At 44.4% G+C, this 23,446-nt stretch overlaps 1 protein-coding gene across 4 annotated transcripts in view; it reads right to left on the bottom strand.

Moving 5' to 3' along the window:
* The window catches only part of PCCA (propionyl-CoA carboxylase subunit alpha), a 972,421-nt gene that overhangs the window by 602,717 nt on the left and 346,258 nt on the right, over positions 1-23,446 (bottom strand). For all 4 annotated transcript variants that reach the window (XM_063953234.1, XM_063953235.1, XM_063953233.1 and 1 more), the window contains exons 8-9: positions 20,414-20,450; positions 2,624-2,702 (exon numbers count right to left, since the gene is read on the bottom strand). In XM_063953234.1, coding sequence (XP_063809304.1) covers positions 2,624-2,702; positions 20,414-20,450 — 116 coding nt within the window. The remainder of the gene's footprint in view (positions 1-2,623; positions 2,703-20,413; positions 20,451-23,446) is intronic.

The following is a 23,446-nucleotide window of genomic DNA, read 5'->3' as shown; positions in this document are numbered from 1 at the left end:
CTGCCAACAACTGTTGCGCTAAACTGTGAACACTTTTGGTGCAACTGAAAGACGACTATATAAAGGCCAACAATACAGATCTACATTTTACATTTAACATCATGTCCTATACTTGTCCAATTCATTGTGATCATATTATGGCCGGGGTCACTTTGCATCTAGAAATATTGTAATATTGTGCATATTATGTATTTCTATAAAAACAACTTCTGTATGCTGACAACAGGAGATATTATGTATTAATGTCATTTCAGGCTGCGTGGACAACAGTGAAAGCCAATTCCTGTGTCATACAAAAGATGAGACCTGTGCACTATTGCATTAATAAATTAAATTACAGCAAACAGATATGTTACACTAATATTTAATGTACTCTCCAACAAACTTTCTAAATAGTGTAGTTACATATCAATTAAAATTAATAAACTCAATGCATTATACTCTATATTGTACGGTAAAGTATAAATAGGACAGGCGTAACTAATGTCCAGTATGAACTGAAACTAGTATGAGGCTCCAACCAAAAGGCTGCCGTCTCATGAGCACTGGTTTCTGCACACAGAATGGCTGTGAACGGATGACAGGTAAACCTGAAGTAAGCTGGGACTCAGAATAGATTATTTTGTAAGAGCCTTCTAAACAGTTAATAATAAAATTGCCCTGAATACTAATTAAAATTGCACACTACACACACATGTGGTCACACACATAGAAGGATACTGGGGAGATGCACATTTCAGCAACACATGGTGATGGCACGTTAAACTGAAAGCACTCAGCCGGGCAACAATAAACAAAACTATAAATATCGGAAACGTAACAGTCGTTCACTTGTAACAGTGATATCATTCCCGATTGTCAAACAGCTTGCTATGAAACCTTCGGTTTATAAGAGTATAAATCAGCAATAATGGCAGCTGTACAATATGGTGAGCCAAACAGCACCAATTACACCATAAAAACAAGCTGTACACTCATATAGACTCCAAGTTAAACACAGAGCCCTGCCTGGTGCTTTACATTGTACATACCTTTATTCCTCTTCTTTTTTTTTCCACTACTGTCAACCCACTTAGAGAATATCTGACATCTCTCAGACGACACACCACTTTGGTCTCACCCCTCTTAACCTTCATAATGTATCCCCTTTGTACTAGTACATCAATTACCAAGTCACAGGTAAAATGCATCAAATGAACTAGAAGTACACCAGCCTTTTCAAAAGCAAAATAAACATTACATCCCTACACGTGGCACACATGCTGACTAAATAATACAGCTGATGCTGAAAACAAGAGGGTAAGAATGTACTGTACTAAAAATAAGCAATAAAAAGAAAGACCGAACTAGTTCAGGAATGATGGACAAAAATGAAAACGGAGGAGGTAAGTACTCGGAGTTGAAATTCAATAAAAATTATTAGTAGTAGAAAAGTTATAGCAGATCAACATTTTGTTTTGCCTTAAAAACTTTTAAGACCAAACACTAACCTCCATTATAAAATAAAATCTAAGCAATTAAAGAAAACATTCTGTATTTTTGTTGTATCATAAAGACCCATATATGTGTGGGTATTTTGAGGTTTCCAAAATATCTGCTATTAAGTGAAAATCTGGGTTTTAAACCCTGTAAGTGGTTTTCACTATTCTACTGTACACCTAACCATCGGCCTTATTCATGTTTGTACAGTACATAAAGCAAAAAAGCACACATCTGGGCAAAACCATGCTGCACTGCAGGTGGGGCAGATATAACATGTGCACAGAGATTTAGATCTGGGTGTGTTGTGTTCTAACTGAAATCTAAATTGCAATGTAAAAATAAAGCTGACTACAGTACATGTTAAAGCAGCCAGTATTTACCCTGCACAGAATTTTTTTTTTAATGTATATGGTCCTCTTTCATGGCAACATGGTTTGTTCCAGACTGGAATTCCCTTCTGTAATTGGTGGATCAGCTTTGTGGCGCAGCTGAATATGTGTTTGAGGCCACGCAAAACAGCACTAGCTAGTATAATATGTATTTAAAGCAAAAATACACGTAGGTAGGGATAAAATGAGAAGAATGGGTGTTGCACACACAGTATGCATCTTGTAGACTAGCCTCCACTGCCACTTGACAACACTACTGGGATGCAAGTGACTAGCTTCTTGTGTTTAGCAGTTCGGACCGCTGATGTAGACAGATGACGCAACCTCCTGAGGCAGGTGAGATGTAGACAGAGCACTGCATAAGATGGAGAATTAGATCCACAAGGTATATGTATATGCAGTCACTGTACTAGAGCAACGGTCAGGGGTTATGTGGTTAAGTCAGATACTGTAGCAGTTTGGCATATTTAAAACATTGATCTATAGTCCAAAAAGGTTGCATTTGTGAGCATTCAGATAGAAAAACACTTTACTGAAGAGAGCTTGTCCACTGTCACAAATCTTTTAATCAATAGCACATAGAAAAAGTCTTTATGCTTGGGCAGAATGAAAGAAATGAGGAGGACGAAGGCAAACTATTAAAGGATTGAAATTACTTTAAAGTGACAGATCAGCCCATTTTCACAAGGAAAAGACACAGGATTTGGTAAGTGCAGCATTAATCAAGGTTAGCACTGTGGACTGCATCTCACCTGGTCTCTTCATCATCCCAAGCAATCCTCATGCCTTTCCCTCCGCCACCTGCTGAGGCCTTGATCATAACGGGGTAGCCTAACAGCAGGAAGCAATTAAACACAAAAGTTCAGACTTTGATCACTTTGTCATATGAACATGACGGTTTGCCACATGCCCCATGTTACTGTAAACAATACCTTCTTTTTAAAGGGGCAAAAAAATTGTGAATCTCCAAGGACTGGAAATCAGGAAGGAAAGATAACATATTAAACTGAAATATCTGGTCTGGCCCAGCTATGCTCATGTGTCCAGTTTCATTTCTCAGGGACATTTTATTAAACAATGAGACTGTTGAAGTGTGTTCATTTGCTTTAGTAGGGCTACTAGGGCAGCAAACGTGCAGAAATTCAAGGACACTTTCTGTAAAACTTAAGGGAATTTCTGTATGCTCGCAATCTGTACTGTATTATATATACACGGCCTGTTTTACAGTATGTGGAAACATATCTTACAGCTGCATTGGTTTTCTAATACAAGGGCATAAGTGTAAGGCATGACACAATAGCTGCAGCACTGTCTGCAACTGCACATGGGCCACAACAAATAGATCAGTTTAATAATAATGACTAAAAGACTTTATTATATATGCATGAAACTGTGTAAAGTGGTACAGAATAATGTATCTCATTCATCCTCTATGTTACAATTCTTCACACTATACAACCTAATGTTTGCACATAAACGAGTATTCACCCATTTCACTCCTCCAAATACTGTGCTAAGCAGTTAATACCTATATAACTGTTATTGCAAAGATCAAATTATTTAGGCAGCACTTACATATCTTAGGAGCCCAGATTAGAAAAGCCCACCAACAAGAATTAGAAGTGAAAACTATGATTATCCTAACAATACATCATTGCTTTTTGGATTGACTCATCTGTTCAAAAGCATTTATTACATACACATAATTATACACACATTTATTATATACACAAGTGACATTTTTTTCATGTGCACGTGTTTCACTGCTTAACAGAGACTGTACCCATGCTACCATGTTGTCTCTGGATACTCTCCTTTATTCCCCACTCAAGGGATACTAAAGGGACATTATGGAAATGCTTGAGTAAACATAAAAGTCTTAAGTCTGTTTTTGAAAGAATCTAGAGTGAGGGCCTTTCCAACTGCACGGGAAAGCGAGTTCAGAGCCGCATGGCTAAAAACTCAACCACCAGATGAATTACTGGATATTCTAGGTAGTGATAAAAGTCTTTTATCCACAGATCACAGTAGTCAAGTTGGGCAGTATGGAATCAGGTACCTAGGGCCCTGTCATGTAGGGCTTTGAAAATCAGTAAGCCAATCTTAGAAACGATCACCATCTTACAGGCAACCAGTGGTGGGAGTAGAGAATGGGTGTTTTGTGGCTGGAATAAGACTGATTGGTTAATAGCCTGGCAGCTGCATTTTGCACCAGCTGTAAGTGGTGCAATTGTTTTGCTGGGAGAACAAGGTAGAGGACATTGCAAAAGTCCAGTGGTTCTCAAACTTTTTTGAATCACGACACCCTAGAGTAACAGAAATTTTTCGCAGCACCTCTAGGCCAAAAGTTTCTTATTGAGAAAATTAGAAAGAAATATTAAATTAAGTCAAATCTGATTATATGTCATCCTTCGTTTTAATTGTGTGATGAGGGACAAGATTTGCTTTGTTTGTTCACATATTTTATGATTGACAACCACCAGCACTGGTTTTGCCTATTACATTGACCATAATTAATTTTAATTGGTCCTGGACCACCAATCCAAGGCACCCGTGCAAGTGTCTGGAGGCACCCCAGGATGCTACGGCACACAGTTTGAGAAACACTGCAATAATCTAATTGAGAGGATACAAATGCATGTATGTCTTTTGGCAGATCTTCAGAGGGACTTAAGTTCTTGATTCTGGAGATGTTGCTCAGAAAAAAAGAATGAGGATTTGATTGTAGCTGATATCTGATGTTTAAGTGTCAAGCCTACATCCTGGAAAATGCTATGATTCTGTAGATAATCAGTGTCTAAACGATACCCTCCATGAGCGACATCAGCAGTGCTTCACCTTTGAAATCCCGGGCTAACGAAGTAGTGCATATACACTGAATGATATAGCTAGCGATTTCGTTCAGTGACATCATCCTGCCTCCGTCCTGTACATGCATCAACGACATTGTCAAAATTTACCTGCATGTATACTGCAAAACGCATAGAGGATAGTATATAGAACCTTGTGGAACACCACATGGCAGTGGCACTGGTGACAATGAGTCTACTCCAGACAAAACTCTCTGTGACCTGCCAGTGAGAAATTATTTGAACCAGCTAAGGACTGTGCCATCAGTCCTCAGAAATTTTTTAGGGACTTAATCAGAATCCCATGTTCCACAGTATCAAATGCCAATGGGGCTAATTCTGAGTTGATCGCAGCAGGATCTTTGTTAGCAGTTGGGCAAAACCATGTGCACTGCAGGGGAGGCAAATATAACATGTGCAGAAAGAGTTAGATTTGGGTGGGTTATTTTATTTCTGTGCAGGGTAAATACTGGCTGCTTTATTTTTACACTGCAAATTAGATTGCAGATTGAACACACCACACCCAAATCTAACTCTCTCTGCACATGTTAAATCTGCCTCCCCTGCAATGCACATGGTTTTGCCCAACTGCTAACAAAATTCCTCCTGCGATCAACTTGGAATTACCCCCAATGTCTCTTACTATCAGAAGATCATTTAACACACACACACACACACACACACACACACACACACACACACACACACACACACACACACACACACACACACACACACACGGGATGTTTCAGTGCTATGTCTTCTCCTCAATCCTGATTGCAATGTATCATAGATATCATGGGTTGTCAGGAGGGTTTCAAGTTACAACCACTTTCTCAATAACCTTTCCCGGTCATGCAGTCAGGATCTAAATTAGTTTTAAGAAGAAGTCCAACAATTGCTTCCTTTAGTGGTTTAGGAAAAACGCCTGTATGCACGGTAGCTGGACGCAACATTTTGACAATTTCAGCAATGTCTTTTGCATGCATTGGGTCAGTGCTGGTCCATGAAGAAAGGCGGCTTAAATTGGCAGGCTTGGCAGTTTGGCACTCCTTTGATGGCATTGTGGAGATTCCAGCACGGATGGTGGCTACTTTCTCTGCAAAGAAATTTGCGAACTTATTTCATCTTGCCTGTGAGAGGGTTTCATCAGAGTGCAGGCATGCTGGCTTGCAAAGCATCTCCACTGTGTGGAAAGGCTCAGCTGGCCTATTAGCTGCAGCGATCTTATTTGAGAGGAACTTTGATTTCTTAATCGGTAATTGTGGTTTGATATTCTTCATTACTCTTTATTAGTTTTATCTAATCCTCCACCAGGTTAGTCTTCCTCCATCATCTTTCCAGCCTATGCCCCCTTTTCTTGAGCTCATTAGCAATGTTGTCAAACCAGGGAATTTAACAGTGTGGTGTACAAGGTTGTACATGCACAGGGGTGACCAGATCAACTGCAGTCATCACATCTCTATTATAGTAACAGACTAGTGAACAAGGATCTTCATAGGCACCCAAAATCACAGAAAGATCCAGATTTGCTGCAAGAGCCTAGGGAGTAATACCCCTTCTTGGACGATACTGTTAGGCGCGGCGGCTCTCGCCGAGTAACAGTCACGGCCACCGCGCCTCCCTGTTCCCCCGCACGGCGCCTAGCAACGCCAGGACGCCGTGCGCGCTGAGCCACCGGGCGCCTAGCAACGCCAAGATGCCGTGCGCGCTGAGCCGCTGGGTCCCTGGCAACTTTAGGACGCCGTGCGCGCTGAGCCGCCGGGTCCATGGCAACGGGGACACCACAGGTGGACCGCGTTCCCCGTTGCCATGTAAATCAAGTAACACCTGTCTAGCTCTGAGCCGTGCAGCAAGGCAGCTGCACGACATCACTAATTAGGTTCTCTGCAGCTATTGGAGGGCTGCCTGTTATATTCTGTCTCAGTGCATTACACAGATGCCGGTGGTAGCTTCCTGTGAGCTGTTCCTGCTCTGGAGAAAATTCCCTGTCCGGTATTCTGTAGTCCAGTCATATTGTTCCGGTGGTCCTGACTCCTGGTGTCGGAAGCCAATCCTTGCAGTTCTCCCTGCCTTCCTGTCGGTTGTCGCCTGCGTTAGAGATCCGAAGATTCCGGTTCACTTTCGGATGTTCCCGGTGTTGTGAGTAGCGGCCTTCAGCCGCGCCTTGCGGCCTTGGAATTCCTTTTTCTTGTTTTTCGTGTTTTTGCGAAGGTGTTCCGCCATAGCTGTCCGACCTGGTATACAGCGGTGCCGTGTAGGGTTTGGAAAGTGTACCTTGGTTTCCTTTTCCTTTGGCGGCCGTGCCGCACATACGATTAGTTTGTAGTTCAGTAGTAGCCCCTAGCTCAGTTTTGTGTTCAGTTAGAGGCCCTTGTTATCATCCCGTCTCCGTTTACGCCTTGTCTCTTACTAAGACCGGGGGGCATCAGAGTTGGGCAGACCTAATCCGCCCTTCAAACGCGGCTGCCGTGGGCCCAAGAACACATAGTCTCGCAGGCGTAGATTGACCACACGGGTGAAACAACGGAGTTAGGTTGCTAGGAGTTATTGTTATACCTTGTCAATATTTCAGCGTCACGTTCTTGTGCTCGGGACTTACCACTCTATCTTTCGTTCGGAGCACAAAGAACGTAACAGATACCTGGTTAACTCCATGGGCAAAGATCTAAGCTGAGGGGTTTCAACCGAGTACCAAAAGTACATGACCAATAATAATATTTGTCATGTACCTGCGATGCAAATACATTTATAGGAGATGACAGCATATATAAGCTTTGAATATGGACATAAATAATGCTTTGGGAACAAGTATAAGAAATAAAACATTCTTCATTTCCATAGTTGTTCTATCTTCTATAGAAAGATTGTAATTAAATAAACCACAAGATACTTTTCATATTCCAGAGCAAAATTAAATAAAACAGGAATTGAATACCTACCGGTAATTCCTTTTCTCGTAGTCTGTAGTGGATACTAGGATGACATTAGAACCATGGGGTATAGATCGGGTCCATTGGAGCCTGGCACTTTAAATTATTAGTGTGTGCTGGCTCCTCCCCTCTATGCCCATCCTAGCAGACTCAGTCTAGAAAAACTGTGCACGACGAGACAGACATACTTTGAGAGAAGGACATAAACACAATGGGCCTAATTCTGAGTTGATCGCAGCAGCAAATTTGTTAGCAGTTGGGCAAAACCATGTGCACTGCAGGGGGGACAGATATAACATGTGCAGAGAGAGTTAGATTTGGGTGGGGTGTATTCAAAGTAAAATCTAAATTGCAGTGTAAAAATAAAGCAGCCAGTATTTACCCAGCACAGAAACGAAATAACTTACCCAAATTTAACTCTCTCTGCAAATGTTATATCTGCCCCCCCCCCCCCCCCCCCCACTGCAGTGCACATGGTTTTGCCCAATTGCTAACAAACTTGCTGCTGCGATCAACTCAGAATTACCCCCAGTAAGCGGTAAGGTAACGAACCAACACACAACAATAATAAAGATAGCAGAGGAAGACAATGCCAACAAGAAAGGACAGCAACGCTGGCCAAATATGGAACAGGGACAGCAACAGCAGACCCAAACAAGAACACTGACAACCAGATAAGCAGGAACTTGAAGCACTGAGGCGGGCGCCCAGTATCCACTACGTGCTACGAGAAAAAGAATTACCGGTAGGTATTAAATTCCTATTTTCTCTAACGTCCTAGTGGATACTAGGGTGACATTAGTACCATGGGTGCCATGGGGAAGTCCCAAAGCTCCCAGAACAGGTGGGAGAGTGCTGAGACCCCTGTAAAACCACCTGACCAAACTGAAGGTCATCTCTGGCCAAGGTGTCGAACCTATAGAACTTTACGAACCAGGCCAAGTAGCTGCACGGCACAACTGTAAGGCCGAGACACCCCGGGCAGCCGCCCAGGAAGAACCCACCGACCTTGTGGAGTGGGCATGGATAGAATTCGGCAATGGCAGTACTGCCGAAGAATAGGCTTATTGAATCGTCAACCTGAGCCAATGAGCAATGGACTACTTAGAAGCAGGACGACCAATTCTGGTTGCTTCATAACGGACAAAAAGGGAGTCAGATTTCCTGTGACGAGCTGTCCTCTTGATGTAAATCCTCAAAGCCCTCACAATGTCCAAGGACTTTGGAGCAACCAATGTGTCAGACAGCACAGGAACCACTATCGGTAGATTAATGTGAAAAGCCGATACCACTTTCGGCAAAAACTGCGGGTGAGTCCTGAGCTCCGCCCTATCCACGTGAGATATCAAATTATGGGCTCTTACAGGATAAGGCCCCCAATTCTGATACACGTCTTGCAGAGGCTAAAGCCAGCAACGTGACTGTCTTTCACTTTAGATGCTTCAAGTCTACCCTGTGTAAGGGTTCAAACCAGTCCGACTGTAGGAAGGTTATCAACTTCCAAACCGTCAAACGTAGCCACAGCAAGTCTGGATAGACAAACTGTCCTTGTTGAAGAAGGTCCTTGAGTAGCGGCAGATGCCAGGGCTCCTCCAGGGACGTGGTCAGTAAATCTGCGTACCAGGCCCGTCGAGGCCAATCCGGGGTAATTAGAAATGCCTGAACTCGTTCCCTTTTGGGTCATTGTAGAACTCTGGGAATGAGAGGGATTGGAGGAAACAGGTATACAAACTGGTAGATCCACGGCGCCATCACAGTGTCCACTGCTGCCGCCTGTGGATCACTCGTTCTGGAACAGTAACGACGGAGCTTCTTGATGAAACGAGAAGCCATCAGGTCTATCTGCGGACAGCCCCAATGGTGAACTAGTTGTTGGAACACCTGAGGGTGAAGGCCCCATTCCCCAGTATGGAGGTTGTGTCTGCTGAGGAAGTCCGCTTCCCAGCTGTCCATTCCTGGAATGAATATGGCTGAAATGGTGCTTGTGTTGGCTTCCGCCCAGAGGAGTATCTTGACACCTATCGCATCGCGGCCCTGCTTTTTGTTCCTCCCTGATGGTTGATGTACGCCACTGCCGTGGCATTGTCCGACTGCACCTAGATGGCATGATTCCGAAGGAGATAGGAGGCTTGCACAAGAGCACTGTAAATTGCCCAGAGTTCCAGAACATTTATGGGAAGTGCAGATTCCTGACTCGACCACTTCCACTGGAACTGGGCCCCCTGGGTCACAGCACCCCAACCCCTGAGACTGGCATCCGTTATCAGTAGGGTCCAAGACTGGGTACTAAAAGAACGACCCTCCACAAGGTGAGAGACTTGTAGCTACCATATCAGGGAGATCTGTGCTTTTGGCAAAAGTGTTATACTATCGTGCGTGTGCAGGTGAGAACCTGACCATTTGTCCAGCAGATCCAGCTGGAACGGGCGCACATGAAACCTGCCATACTGTATTGCTTCGTAGGAGGATAACATCTTGCCCAGCAATCGAATGCAAAGATGAATCGAGATTTTGTGGGTTCTGAGCACCGAGCGGCTCATAGCCTGGATAGTCAAGGCCTTGTCCATCGGAAGGAATACCTTCTGAGATACCGTGTCCAGAATCATTCCCAGGAACTTAATTCTGTGAGACGGTTCCAGGTGAGACTTCTGGAAAATTAGAATCCATCCGTGGTCCGTAAGCAGGCGAGTTGTAAAGTTGATGCTGTGTAGCACTGTTCCCTGGACACCGTCTTTATCAGGAGACCATCTAAGTATGGGACTATGTTGACTTCCATCTTGTGCAACTGCAACATCATCTCCGCCATGACTTTAGTGAATACCCTTGGAGCTGTGGAAAGACCAAAGAGTAAGGCCTGGAACTGGAATTGGTGATCCAGTACAGCGAATCGAAGGTACGCCTGATGAGGCGGCCATATTGGGATATGAAGGTATGCATCCTTGATATCCAGAGATACCATGAACTCCCCCTCCTCCAGACCGGAGATCACTGCCCTTAGGGATTCCATCTTGAATTTGAACAAGCGAAGATACAGGTTCAGGGATTTGAGATTCAAGATCGGCCGTACCAAGCCGTCTGGCTTCGGAACCACAAAGAGACTTGAGTAAAATCCCTTTGTTTGCAGCGGAGGAGGTACTGGAACAATAACTCCTGAGGAAAGCAATTTTTGAATGGCTTTTGCAAGTTAACTCTTGCTACAGGAAAAGCTGGTAAGGCCAACTTGAAAAACCTGAGAGGTGGTAGTTCCTGGAATTCCAGCCGGTATCCTTGGGATATGAGCTCCCTCATCCAAGGGTCCTGGCAGGACTTTGCCCATGTATGGGCGAAGTGCTGAAGGCGAGCACCTACTTGGAAGTCGCCTTGCTGCTGGGGCCAATCGTCACGCGGAGGGCTTTGTGGATGAGGATCCGGAGGCCTGGTCCAGAGTTCCAGCAGCTGTTGGTTTATAACTTACCGCGAGTTCCTCTTGCGGCACTGGACGCACCTCTGCCTATGAATTTTGCAACACGAAAGGACTGCAGAGAGGGCCCAGGGTAGGGACGTCTGGCAGGAACTGCAGCAGACGGCAGATAGGTAGACTTACTAGCCGTCGCCTGAGATATCCACTTCTTTAATTCTTCTCAAAATAAGGCATACCCTGTAAACGGAAGGTTCTCAACACCCCTTTTGGGATCAGCATCTGCTGACCACTGTCGCAGCCACAGGGCTCTGCGAACCAAGACCGCCCATAGCCATGGACGGGCCATTAATGAGACATAATTCTTTAACCGCCTCACTCAAAGTCTGAAGCATCTTCGATATGCTGCAGTAGTATAATGATCTCATCATGAGGTAGGGAGTCGAAAACCATTTATTATATTATCGGACCATTTAACAATGGCCCTAGAGATCCAGTCGCAAGCTATAGTGGGGCGTTGGGCCATGCCCACTGCAGTATGGATTGATTTGAGTGTAGTCTCAATTTTGCGGTCAGCTGGGTCTTTAAGGCAGATAGCCCCAGGTACAGGCAGTATGATTTACTGTGACAGCCTGGACACTGAAGTATCCACAGACGATGGGTTTTCCCAAACTTTCCTATCCTCAGCAGGAAAGGGAAAGGAATTTAGTAACTGCTTAGGAGTAATAAATTTCTTGTCAGGATTCACCCACAATTCCTCTCCTGGGTCTGTCTCCTTATCCTGTATGTTGAGGACTTCGCTACTAGCATAAATCAGGGCCTCAGCATTGTCATCATCCACCTCCAGTTCTCCCTCATCTAACTCTGGTATTTCAATATCAGAGTTAGAGTGGAGCACCTGTGGGAGTGTGCATTTATGAGAGACCACCAGAGGGGGCTGAGTAGCCTGTCTGTGGTCAGCAATCTTAACCAATACATCATCTACAGGGTCTGCCCTTCTGGCTTTGCAGCAGCTAACTCTGAATTTATATTAGTAATCATTGTTTTAAATGATTCTAACCATTCTGGTTCCTGCAAGCCACTAGCTTATGAAAGGCAGAGAACACTGGGTACAAAATAGAGACCCCTGTGAAGAGGGTGTAAACTTGGTGTTGCAAGAGGGACACAGACTTTTTCCCAGACATGCTAATAGCAGAAAACACAGAGTTATAACACAATGCAGTGACAACACATTGATGAAACAGCACAATAACCCCAGACAGCCCTGAATGGACTGACACAGAGAGGATTGGGACGAGCACACAATACCTCAGTCCAGAGCAGCGCTCCACTGGGTATATTTATATGTTTGTTATCAGCACAGCAGTGTAACCGCTGTATATATGCTCCCCCCCAGAGCCGGCCCTAACCAATATGATGCCCTAGGCAAGATTTTGGCTGGTGCCCCCTAGCACCACCGCTGGTTCCGCCTCTGACCTTGCACCTCTTTCCCAGGTGTTTGTACCCCCTATATTTTAAATAGGAACAGTTCGCACATTTGGTGCACAGCCCAAAAAGGGGTGTGTGTTTGCTGGCAAGGGGCATGGACACACAATAGTAACCCCAATTCCAAATACGTCACACAGTACTGTAACTTTATTCACATTTGATCATGCGATAGTGTCCATAATTCATATTACATCCCACAGTAGTGTCACTTTACCATATAAACGGTACTCCTCACAGTCTAGCCCCTTATTCACATTACATCACACTGAATTGCTCCTTATTCACATTACACCACACCCTATTGCTCTTTATTCACATTAGACGACACAGTAGTGCCCTTTCTATACACAATGCCACATAGTAGAGCACCTTTTACACATAATGCCACACAGTAATGCCCCTTACACATATGAGACACATTATTAATGTCCTTATAAACATAATGCGCCTTACACATTAGGACAACCTTTATTAATGCCCTTTTACACATAATGTCCCTTACACATATGCTGCACATTATTAATGCCCTTATACACATAATGACACACATAGTGCCCCCTATACATATGCCGCACATTATTAATGCCCTTATACACATAATGACACACATAGTGCCCCTTACACATATGTTGCACATTATTAATGCATTTTTACATGACACACATAATGCTCCTTACACATATTCTGAACACTACTGCACAACCAACCCACTCACATGCACACAGCACTCACACTGCCACTAACACTGTGACCTATGCCTCTGCTTGGATACAGATGTGTCCTCATAAACCTTGCCTCAATGCTAACGTTGGGCACATTTTTTTTATGAAAATGCATCTTATTTGCATTGCTATGTGGCTAGGATGCACAAGCAGCTTCTGCTGTTTAAAATGATATGCAGCATGCCTATATTCTGTGTGCGACTGTGGCTGTATCTGCATATGAAATGCTACACACAGAATATAGGCATGCCGCATATCATTTTAATCAGCAGAAGCTGCTGATGCCCCTAGGCATATCAAATGCCCTAGGCAATTGCCTAGTTTGCCTGTGGCCGGCTCTGCTCCCCCCCCCCCCCCCCCCTTCTATAAGACTCCCTGGTACCAGTACAATTGGCGATTCAGTGGGTTCTGTGGAGGAGCAGTCTCAGCGTGAAGCTTGTAGGCAGCAGCAGGAAATGGTGCCTTTCAGCTTCTGGTCTCGCTCTCCGGGAAGCCCCACCCCTTCAATGGCGCACGGTCCCTATATAGATTATACTGACTGTAATGTCAGAATTGTGTAAAAAAAGAGATTAGGATCCCTCTTTTACCTCCACGCCAGTGTGGGTTCCCAGCAGGCACGGCAGCTCGAGCCCCGGTGACTGCCGCGCCCTAATGCCGTCATTGTCACCGGGGAACCACTAACCGGGACGCCGATGTAGTACTCACCGCACCGCGTCTACTTTGGCATCTGTTAGGGGTGGCGGCATGCTGCCGGCGTCGGCTCACACCCTGGGGCATGAGAAACAGTGCCTCGGGAGCTCAGTGTCCTGTCAGCGGGGATACGAACCATTAACTCTATAGGAAATTGGTTCAGTCCCGCCCCTAAGTCCCACAATGCAGGCAGACTGGTTGTCAACCAGTGCTGCCTGAAAATAATAAACAGAACTTCTGAAGAATACTCTCTGGAGCTCCAGAGAATGCACCCAGCTCCTTGGGCATATTTTTTTAAACTGAGTCTGCTAGGAGGGGCATAGACGGGAGGAGCCAGCACACACTAATGATTTCTTAAGTGCCAGGCTCCAATGGACCTGATCTATACCCCAGTATCCACTAGGACAGTGATGGCTAACCTTGACACTCCAGCTGTTGTTGAACTACACATCCCAGCATGCCCTGCATCAGTTTTAGCATGGCCAAATAGCAAAACTGATGCATGGCATGCTGGGATGTGTAGTTCAACAACAGCTGGAGTGTCAAGGTTAGCCATCAGTGCACTAGGACATTAGAGAAATCACAATTTTTAATTCAACAGGTAAGTATCCCTAAATTGTTATTCACAAAGAAAAGCCAAACCAGTAGAGAATCCTCAATAACAGTGTCAACATTCTGTAAATAGTGAGGCTCTGTTGATGAAATTCTGTGTATTATAAAATGTTATGTCAATATATAAAATCTATAAAATTATGTGAAAATAATAAGATTTTACTTACCGATAAATCTATTTCTCGTAGTCCGTAGTGGATGCTGGGACTCCGTCAGGACCATGGGGAATAGCGGCTCCGCAGGAGACAGGGCACAAAATTTAAAAGTTTGACCACTAGGTGGTGTGTACTGGCTCCTCCCCCTATGACCCTCCTCCAAGCCTCAGTTAGGATACTGTGCCCGGACGAGCGTACACAATAAGGAAGGATTTTGAATCCCGGGTAAGACTCATACCAGCCACACCAATCACACCGTACAACTTGTGATCTGAACCCAGTTAACAGTATGACAAACGTAGGAGCCTCTGAACAGACGGCTCACAACAATAACAACCCGATTTTTTTGTAACAATAACTATGTACAAGTATTGCAGACAATCCGCACTTGGGATGGGCGCCCAGCATCCACTACGGACTACGAGAAATAGATTTATCGGTAAGTAAAATCTTATTTTCTCTGACGTCCTAGTGGATGCTGGGACTCCGTCAGGACCATGGGGATTATACCAAAGCTCCCAAACGGGCGGGAGAGTGCGGATGACTCTGCAGCACCGAATGAGAGAACTCCAGGTCCTCCTTAGCCAGGGTATCAAATTTGTAGAATTTTACAAACGTGTTCTCCCCTGACCACGTAGCTGCTCGGCAGAGTTGTAATGCCGAGACCCCTCGGGCAGCCGCCCAAGATGAGCCCACCTTCCTTGTGGAATGGGCCTTGACAGATTTAGGCTGTGGCAGGCCTGCCACAGAATGTGCAAGTTGAATTGTGCTACAAATCCAACGAGCAATCGTCTGCTTAGAAGCAGGAGCACCCAGCTTGTTGGGTGCATACAGTATAAACAGCGAGTCAGATTTTCTGACTCCAGCCGTCCTTGAAATATATATTTTCAATGCTCTGACAACGTCCAGCAACTTGGAATCCTCCAAATCGCTAGTAGCCGCAGGCACCACAATAGGCTGGTTCAGGTGAAACGCTGAAACCACCTTAGGCAGAAAGTGAGGACGCGTCCGCAGTTCTGCCCTGTCCGAATGGAAAATCAGATATGGGCTTTTATATGATAAAGCCGCCAATTCTGACATTCTCCTGGCTGAAGCCAGGGCCAGTAGCATGGTTACTTTCCATGTAAGATATTTCAAATCCACCGATTTGAGTGGCTCGAACCAATGGGATTTGAGAAAATCCAAAACTACATTAAGATCCCACGGTGCCACTGGGGGCACAACCGGGGGCTGTATATGTAGTACTCCTTTTACAAAAGTCTGGACTTCAGGAACTGAAGCCAATTCTTTCTGGAAGAAAATCGGCAGGGCCGAAATTTGAACCCTAATGGACCCTAATTTGAGGCCCATAGACAATCCTGTTTGCAGGAAATGTAGGAATCGACCCAGTTGAAATTCCTCCGTCGGGGCCTTCCTGGCCTCACACCACGCAACATATTTTCTCCAAATGCGGTGATAATGTTGTGCAGTCACCTCCTTCCTGGCTTTTACCAGGGTAGGGATGACCTCTTCCGGAATGCCTTTTTCCCTTAGGATTCGGCGTTCAACCGCCATGCCGTCAAACGCAGCCGCGGTAAGTCTTGGAATAGACACGGTCCCTGCTGAAGCAGGTCCCGTCTTAGAGGTAGAGGCCACTGATCTTCCGTGAGCATCTCCTGAAGTTCCGGGTACCAAGTTCTTCTTGGCCAATCAGGAGCCACGAGTATCGTTCTTACTCCCCTTTGCCGTATAATTCTCAGTACTTTTGGTATGAGAGGCAGAGGAGGAAACACATACACTGACTGGTACACCCATGGTGTTACCAGAGCGTCTACAGCTATTGCCTGAGGGTCTCTTGACCTGGCGCAATACCTGTCCAGTTTTTTGTTGAGGCGGGACGCCATCATGTCCACCATTGGTCTTTCCCAATGGACCACGATCATGTGGAAGACTTCTGGATGAAGTCCCCACTCTCCCGGGTGCAGATCGTGTCTGCTGAGGAAGTCTGCTTCCCAGTTGTCCACTCCCGGGATGAACACAGCTGACAGTGCTAACACATGATTTTCTGCCCAGCGGAGAATCCTTGCAGCTTCTGCCATTGCCCTCCTGCTTCTTGTGCCGCCCTGTCTGTTTACGTGGGCGACTGCCGTGATGTTGTCCGACTGAATCAACACCGGCTGACCCTGAAGCAGAGGTTTTGCCAGGCTTAGAGCATTGTAGATTGCTCTTAGCTCCAGTATATTTATGTGAAGAGACGTCTCCAGGCTTGACCACACGCCCTGGAAGTTTCTTCCCTGTGTGACCGCTCCCCAGCCTCTCAGGCTGGCATCCGTGGTCACTAGGACCCAGTTCTGTATGCCGAATCTGCGGCCCTCTAACAGATGAGCACTCTGCAACCACCATAGCAGAGACACTCTTGTCCTTGTGGACAATTTTATCCGCTGATGCATCTGCAGATGCGATCCGGACCATTTGTCCAGCAGATCCCACTGAAAAGTTCGTGCATGGAATCTGCCGAATGGAATCGCTTCGTAAGAAGCTACCATTTTTCCCAGGACTCTTGTGCATTGATGCACAGATACTTTTCCTGATTTTAGGAGGTTCCTGACTAGATCGGATAACTCCCTGGCTTTCTCCTCCGGAAGAAATACCTTTTTCTGAACAGTGTCCAGAATCATCCCTAGGAACAACAGACGTGTCGTCGGGATCAGTTGGAATTTTGGAAAATTCAGAATCCACCCGTGTTGTTGGAGCACTATTTGGGTTAGTGCTACTCCGACCTCCAGCTGTTCTCTGGATCTTGCCCTTATCAGGAGATCGTCCAAGTAAGGGATAATTAAGACGCCTTCTCTTCGAAGAAGGATCATCATTTCGGCCATTACCTTGGTAAAGACCCGGGGTGCCGTGGACAATCCAAACGGCAGCGTCTGAAACTGATAATGACAGTTTTGGACCACGAACCTGAGGTACCCTTGGTGTGAAGGACAAATTGGAACATGAAGGTAAGCATCCTTGATGTCCAAGGACACCATAAAATCCCCTTCTTCCAGATTCGCTATCACTGCTCTGAGTGACTCCATCTTGAACTTGAATTTTTGTATGTACAGGTTCAGAGATTTTAGATTTAGAATCGGTCTTACCGAGCCGTCCGGCTTCGGTACCACAAATAGCGTGGAGTAATACCCCTGTCCCTGTTGTAGGAGGGGTACCTTGACTATCACCTGCTGAGAATACAGCTTGTGAATGGCCTCCAATACCGTCGCCCTGTCGGAGGGAGACGTTGGCAAAGCAGACTTTAGGAAACGGCGAGGAGGGGACTTCTCGAATTCCAACCTGTAACCCTGAGATACTACCTGCAGGATCCAGGGGTCCACCTGCGAGTGAGCCCACTGTGCGCTGAAATGTTTGAGGCGACCCCCCACCGCCCCTGAGTCTGCTTGTAAGGTCCCAGCGTCATGCTGACGCCTTTGTAGAAGCCGGGGAGGGCTTCTGCTCCTGGGAAGGAGCTGCTTGTTGCAGTCTCTTACCCTTTCCTTTGCCTCGGGGCAAATAGGAATGTCCTTTTGCTCGTTTGTTCTTATAGGAACGAAAGGACTGCGGCTGAAAAGCCTGCGGCTTTTTCTGCTGGGAGGTGACCTGGGGTAAAAAGGTGGATTTTCCGGCCGTTGCCGTGGCCACCAGATCCGATAGACCGACCCCAAATAATTCCTCCCCCTTATACGGCAATACTTCCATATGTCGTTTGGAATCCGCATCACCTGACCACTGGCGCGTCCATAAACTTCTTCTGGCAGATATGGACATCGCACTTACTCTTGATGCCAGAGTGCAAATATCTCTCTGTGCATCTCGCATATAAAGAAATGCATCCTTTAACTTGATAAGCGTGTGAGCGCCTTATCCACCCTAGGAGGTGTTTCCCAGCGCGCCCTAACCTCTGGCGGGAAAGGGTATAATGCCAATAACTTCTTTGAAATTAGCAGTTTTCTATCTGGGGTAACCCACGCTTCATCACACACTTCATTCAGTTCCTCTGATTCAGGAAAAACTATCGGTAGTTTTTTCACACCCCACATAATACCCCTTTTTGTGGTACTTGCAGTATCAGAGATATGCAAAGCCTCCTTCATTGCCGTGATCATATAACGTGTGGCCCTACTGGAAAATACGTTTGTTTCTTCACCGTCGACACTAGATTCAGTGTCAGTGTCTGGGTCTGTGTCGACCGACTGAGGTAAAGGGCGTTTTACAGCCCCTGACGGTGTCTGAGACGCCTGGACAGGTACTAACTGGTTTGCCGGCTGTCTCATGTCGTCAACCGACTTTTGTAGCGTGCTGACACTATCCCGTAATTCCATAAACAAAGCCATCCATTCTGGTGCCGACTCCCTAGGGGGTGACATCACCATTACAGGCAATTGCTCCGCCTCCACGCCAACATCGTCCTCATACATGTCGACACACACGTACCGACACACAGCAGACACACAGGGAATGCTCTGATAGAAGACAGGACCCCACTAGCCCTTTGGGGAGACAGAGGGAGAGTTTGCCAGCACACACCCAAGCGCTATAAATATATATAGGGACAACCTTAATAAGTCTGTTCCCTTTATAGCAGCTCAAATATTATAAATATCGCCAATAAGTGCCCCCCCTCTCTGTTTTTACCCTGTTTCTGTAGTGCAGTGCAGGGGAGAGTCCTGGGAGCCTTCCTCGCAGCGGAGCTGGGCAGGAAAATGGCGCTGTGTGCTGAGGAGAATAGGCCCCGCCCCCTTTTCGGCGGGCTTCTTCTCCCGGTTTTTTTGGAACCTGGCAGGGGTTAAATACATCCATATAGCCCCAGGGGCTATATGTGATATATTTTAGCCAGAATAGGTATATTACATTGCTGCCCAGGGCGCCCCCCCCAGCGCCCTGCACCCTCAGTGACCGCTGGTGTGAAGTGTGCGGAGAGCAATGGCGCACAGCTGCAGTGCTGTGCGCTACCTCATGAAGACAGACGTCTTCTGCCGCCGGTTTCTGGACCTCTTCTCTATTCGGCATCTGCAAGGGGGTCGGCGGCGCGGCTCCGGTGACCCATCCAGGCTGTACCTGTGATTGTCCCTCTGGAGCTAGTGTCCAGTAGCCTAAGAAGCAAATCCATCCTGCACGCAGGTGAGTTCACTTCTTCTCCCCTAAGTCCCTCGTTGCAGTGAGCATGTTGCCAGCAGGACTCACTGAAAATAAAAAACCTAACAAACTTTTTCTAAGCAGCTCTTTAGGAGAGCCACCTAGATTGCACCCTGCTCGGACGGGCACAAAAACCTAACTGAGGCTTGGAGGAGGGTCATAGGGGGAGGAGCCAGTACACACCACCTAGTGGTCAAACTTTTAAATTTTGTGCCCTGTCTCCTGCGGAGCCGCTATTCCCCATGGTCCTGACGGAGTCCCAGCATCCACTAGGACGTCAGAGAAATAATAATACAATTAAAATTACCTTGTAGCATTTAAATATTTTATCTAAATGAAACATCATATCCAATTTGCTAAAGATAGCATGTGGTGTGGGTGGAGAGAGAAAAAAAAAGTAACTAATGCTAAGCCATGGGCAAATGAGATCTTAAACTATTAAAACATTATTTGTTCTATAGGGATTACCTATTACACATTTAATTTAGTCAAGCATGTCTGCTAAGAGGGATACAAATCCCACCATAGCTAATTTAAGAACTTACCAATTTCCCTTGCAATTCTGACAGCTTCATCTGCATCCTGTAAAAGCAGGAAATGAGACTCACGTTAATCCCATCAGCCATTGCACTGTGTCCTTAGGGCAGTCGTATATTGCACTACTGTCTCCTCCGATTCATTTAATGTTCGATTTTACAACCTCTGACCCGGTTCATTCAGAGGAATGTAAAATTAATACCATAAGTGGAATGTAAATTCTACCTCATCATAGTTATACTACAAGAGGCAAACTGAAGGAGCTACCCAATCAGCTGACAGGATGCCGGGCTGCCACTGAGAGATGGCCCTATGCAATGGTCAAATTGAAGTGATTAAATTTCAGAGTTTACAATCCATAATGGGCCATAAATCAGGTAATTACAGCCTGTTGGCTACAGCTTGTTACCGTCTCCTCTTCTCTTTTTCTGTCATGTTTTCCATGAAGCTGTCAGCAGGGGGAGATGATTTTCTATTGTTTCAAATACTGTTGGTTTTAACAACTCTGTTTAAGTATAATAATACAAGTACACAAAAAAAAGGGGAGAACAATGTTTGATATCAACTGTCATGAAGCACAGCTATAACCATATTATAGTCCATCGTAGTCTGTGTTGCATATCTGTACAAGCAAATCTTATACATGAATGCAAAAACAGAATTAGAATATTTAAAAGGGAAAAACCTCACTCTTACAAATACATGTAGCACAACAAGTACATATTATAGAATATTATGTAAGTAAATAATGTGCGATTATCTAAGTAAATATGGATTTTCAGCAAAACAACTTTATAGACAACTTGGCGTTTGTATATAAATATTCTTGAATACCACCTACTTGTTAACTTACTTATGTTCAAATGCATTTATTTTTCCATGTTATTTTTTTGTAAATAGTAAAATTCTCTTTCAAAAGAAAGGAAAATCTTCAGCACCCTGTTACAGACTCATGAAGAATACGGACGCTAACAGGGGAAGTGGGCAAAAAATTTAATTTCCTTTCATTAACTGGTCTGCTCCACAATCGGTGCTTGTTAAGTTCAAAGCAGTCTTGAGAGCAACCCTAGTTTTAAGTCTTTTTACTCAAAGCACTCACATCTGCTAATGAGAATTTTTTTTCTTTTTTGCCCACAAAATAACAATTGTTTTTAAGCCATAGATAAATCCCCTTAGAAGAATGTATAGGTTTACTGTTTTATTACACCTTGCTTCTTTCTACAGCCTGTTGGCTGGAAGGGATGAAATTCATGAAAAAGGGCCATTTAAGAATGTTAGTGGTTTGTACACTGGTTTGTACACACCAACTTGCAAGGTCTTTTGTTTCTGCCTGTGACAGTTATGCGAGAATACTTCCCCTTAATAGATTCTGTCAGGAAGTGTTAAACCTTCCAAATGCATACAATTATAGACTCTCCAGAAAAATGCAGCAATGACTGATAAATAGTCATGATTAGTGCAGTATCTGGAATTTTCTATTTTTCTTGCAGATGTGATAGTGTGTGAAATATACCAGGACAATTTTTATTTAGATATTGACCAAAACGGTATATTGCAGAAAACTGGGACAAAAATAATAATTATGTTTGTAGAAGAGACCAATAGGTCTACCTCTCACACACTATGATTTAATATTTTTATTTTTTGTTAAATGTTTTCTATCTTGGTATACCACTTCTAAATCTATTTTACGTTAGGTTCCAATTTTAGCCTTTGTTTTGGCAGAAAACTATCTCAACAAGAGCCTTGCACAGCAATTATACCCTGATGTGACAATGTATCTTGTTACATGCACTAAGGATGTCTGGTGACAACACTATTGACTAATTAATGATAATACAGCTACCTATTGCTTTGCCGATCATTCAAAATTAGGGAAAAATCTATTTAAACTGAGGGATAAACACAACTTAGAAATAATTTATTTATTAGCAGTTATTTATATAGAGTACACATATTCCGCATTGCTTAACAGAGAATAATTAGCCACTCACATCAGGTTAAATAAAAGTTACTATATTTATATATACGCAAATGTAAGCTTCAATTGTAAAGGAATTAAGCCTTTGAGTTCATAATTTTCTTTCTTAGAACTGGAATGGTCTGATACACTGAAATGTGTGGTCAGTCATTATTATGCATTTGTTTTATGTAGAAGATCTATGTGCACAAACAAGTCAAGGATATTCCTTTCTACCTTTAGTTATGGCAGATACCAAAAAGATAATTACAACAGTTTGCACAGGAAGGAATGCCACAGATCCTGATACACTACTACAAATCACATTAAACAGGAATTATCATATACACACAATCCTAATTTGCAATTAGCTGCTCATTTCTTAGGGATGTGCAAAATTAATCAGGCATGTAGATTAAAACAAAAGGGATAAAAGAGAACTGAGGCAAATGTTATTGTGGCTTTAGAAAACAAAGTAGGCATTTAACCAGTTGATAAGCGGAGGGCTCTCACCTCCAACCCTCACCTTCTTTATGTGCAAAGTACAGTAGCATTTTATTGATGCAACCACTCAAATATTTACACATTTGTTTGTAGCAATAAACAAACAACTTGTAATAGTATTAAAATTAGTATATTACATAATAATATTTGTTTAATACCTAAGTGATGTATTTATGGATTACACTCGCGGATTTTAATGTTGGCAATCCAAGAGCATATTCTCAATATCCAATATAAAACAAAATAGGATTTTAATACCTACCGGTAAATCCTTTTCTCCAAGTCCGTAGAGGATGATGGGGACTCCAAAATGACCATGGGGTATAGACGGGATCCACAGGAAATTGGGCACACTAAAAAAAGACTTTAACTGGGTGTGAACTGGCTCCTCCGCCTATGCCCCTCCCCCATACCTCAGTTATAAGAACTGTGCCCGGGAGAGATGGACATTTTGAGGAAAGGATTTTTGTTTAAACTAAGGGCGAGAAAAATACCAGCCCACACCACAAACATACCGTACAACCGGAGTATCAACAAACCAGAACACAGTATGAATTAACAGCAACAAGCTGAATAT

The sequence above is a fragment of the Pseudophryne corroboree genome, chromosome 2 (assembly GCF_028390025.1).
Source record: "Pseudophryne corroboree isolate aPseCor3 chromosome 2, aPseCor3.hap2, whole genome shotgun sequence".
NCBI lineage: Eukaryota > Metazoa > Chordata > Amphibia > Anura > Myobatrachidae > Pseudophryne > Pseudophryne corroboree.
The sequence above is the reverse complement of the archived record's forward strand: the minus strand, read 5'-3'. Positions and strand labels throughout refer to the sequence as shown.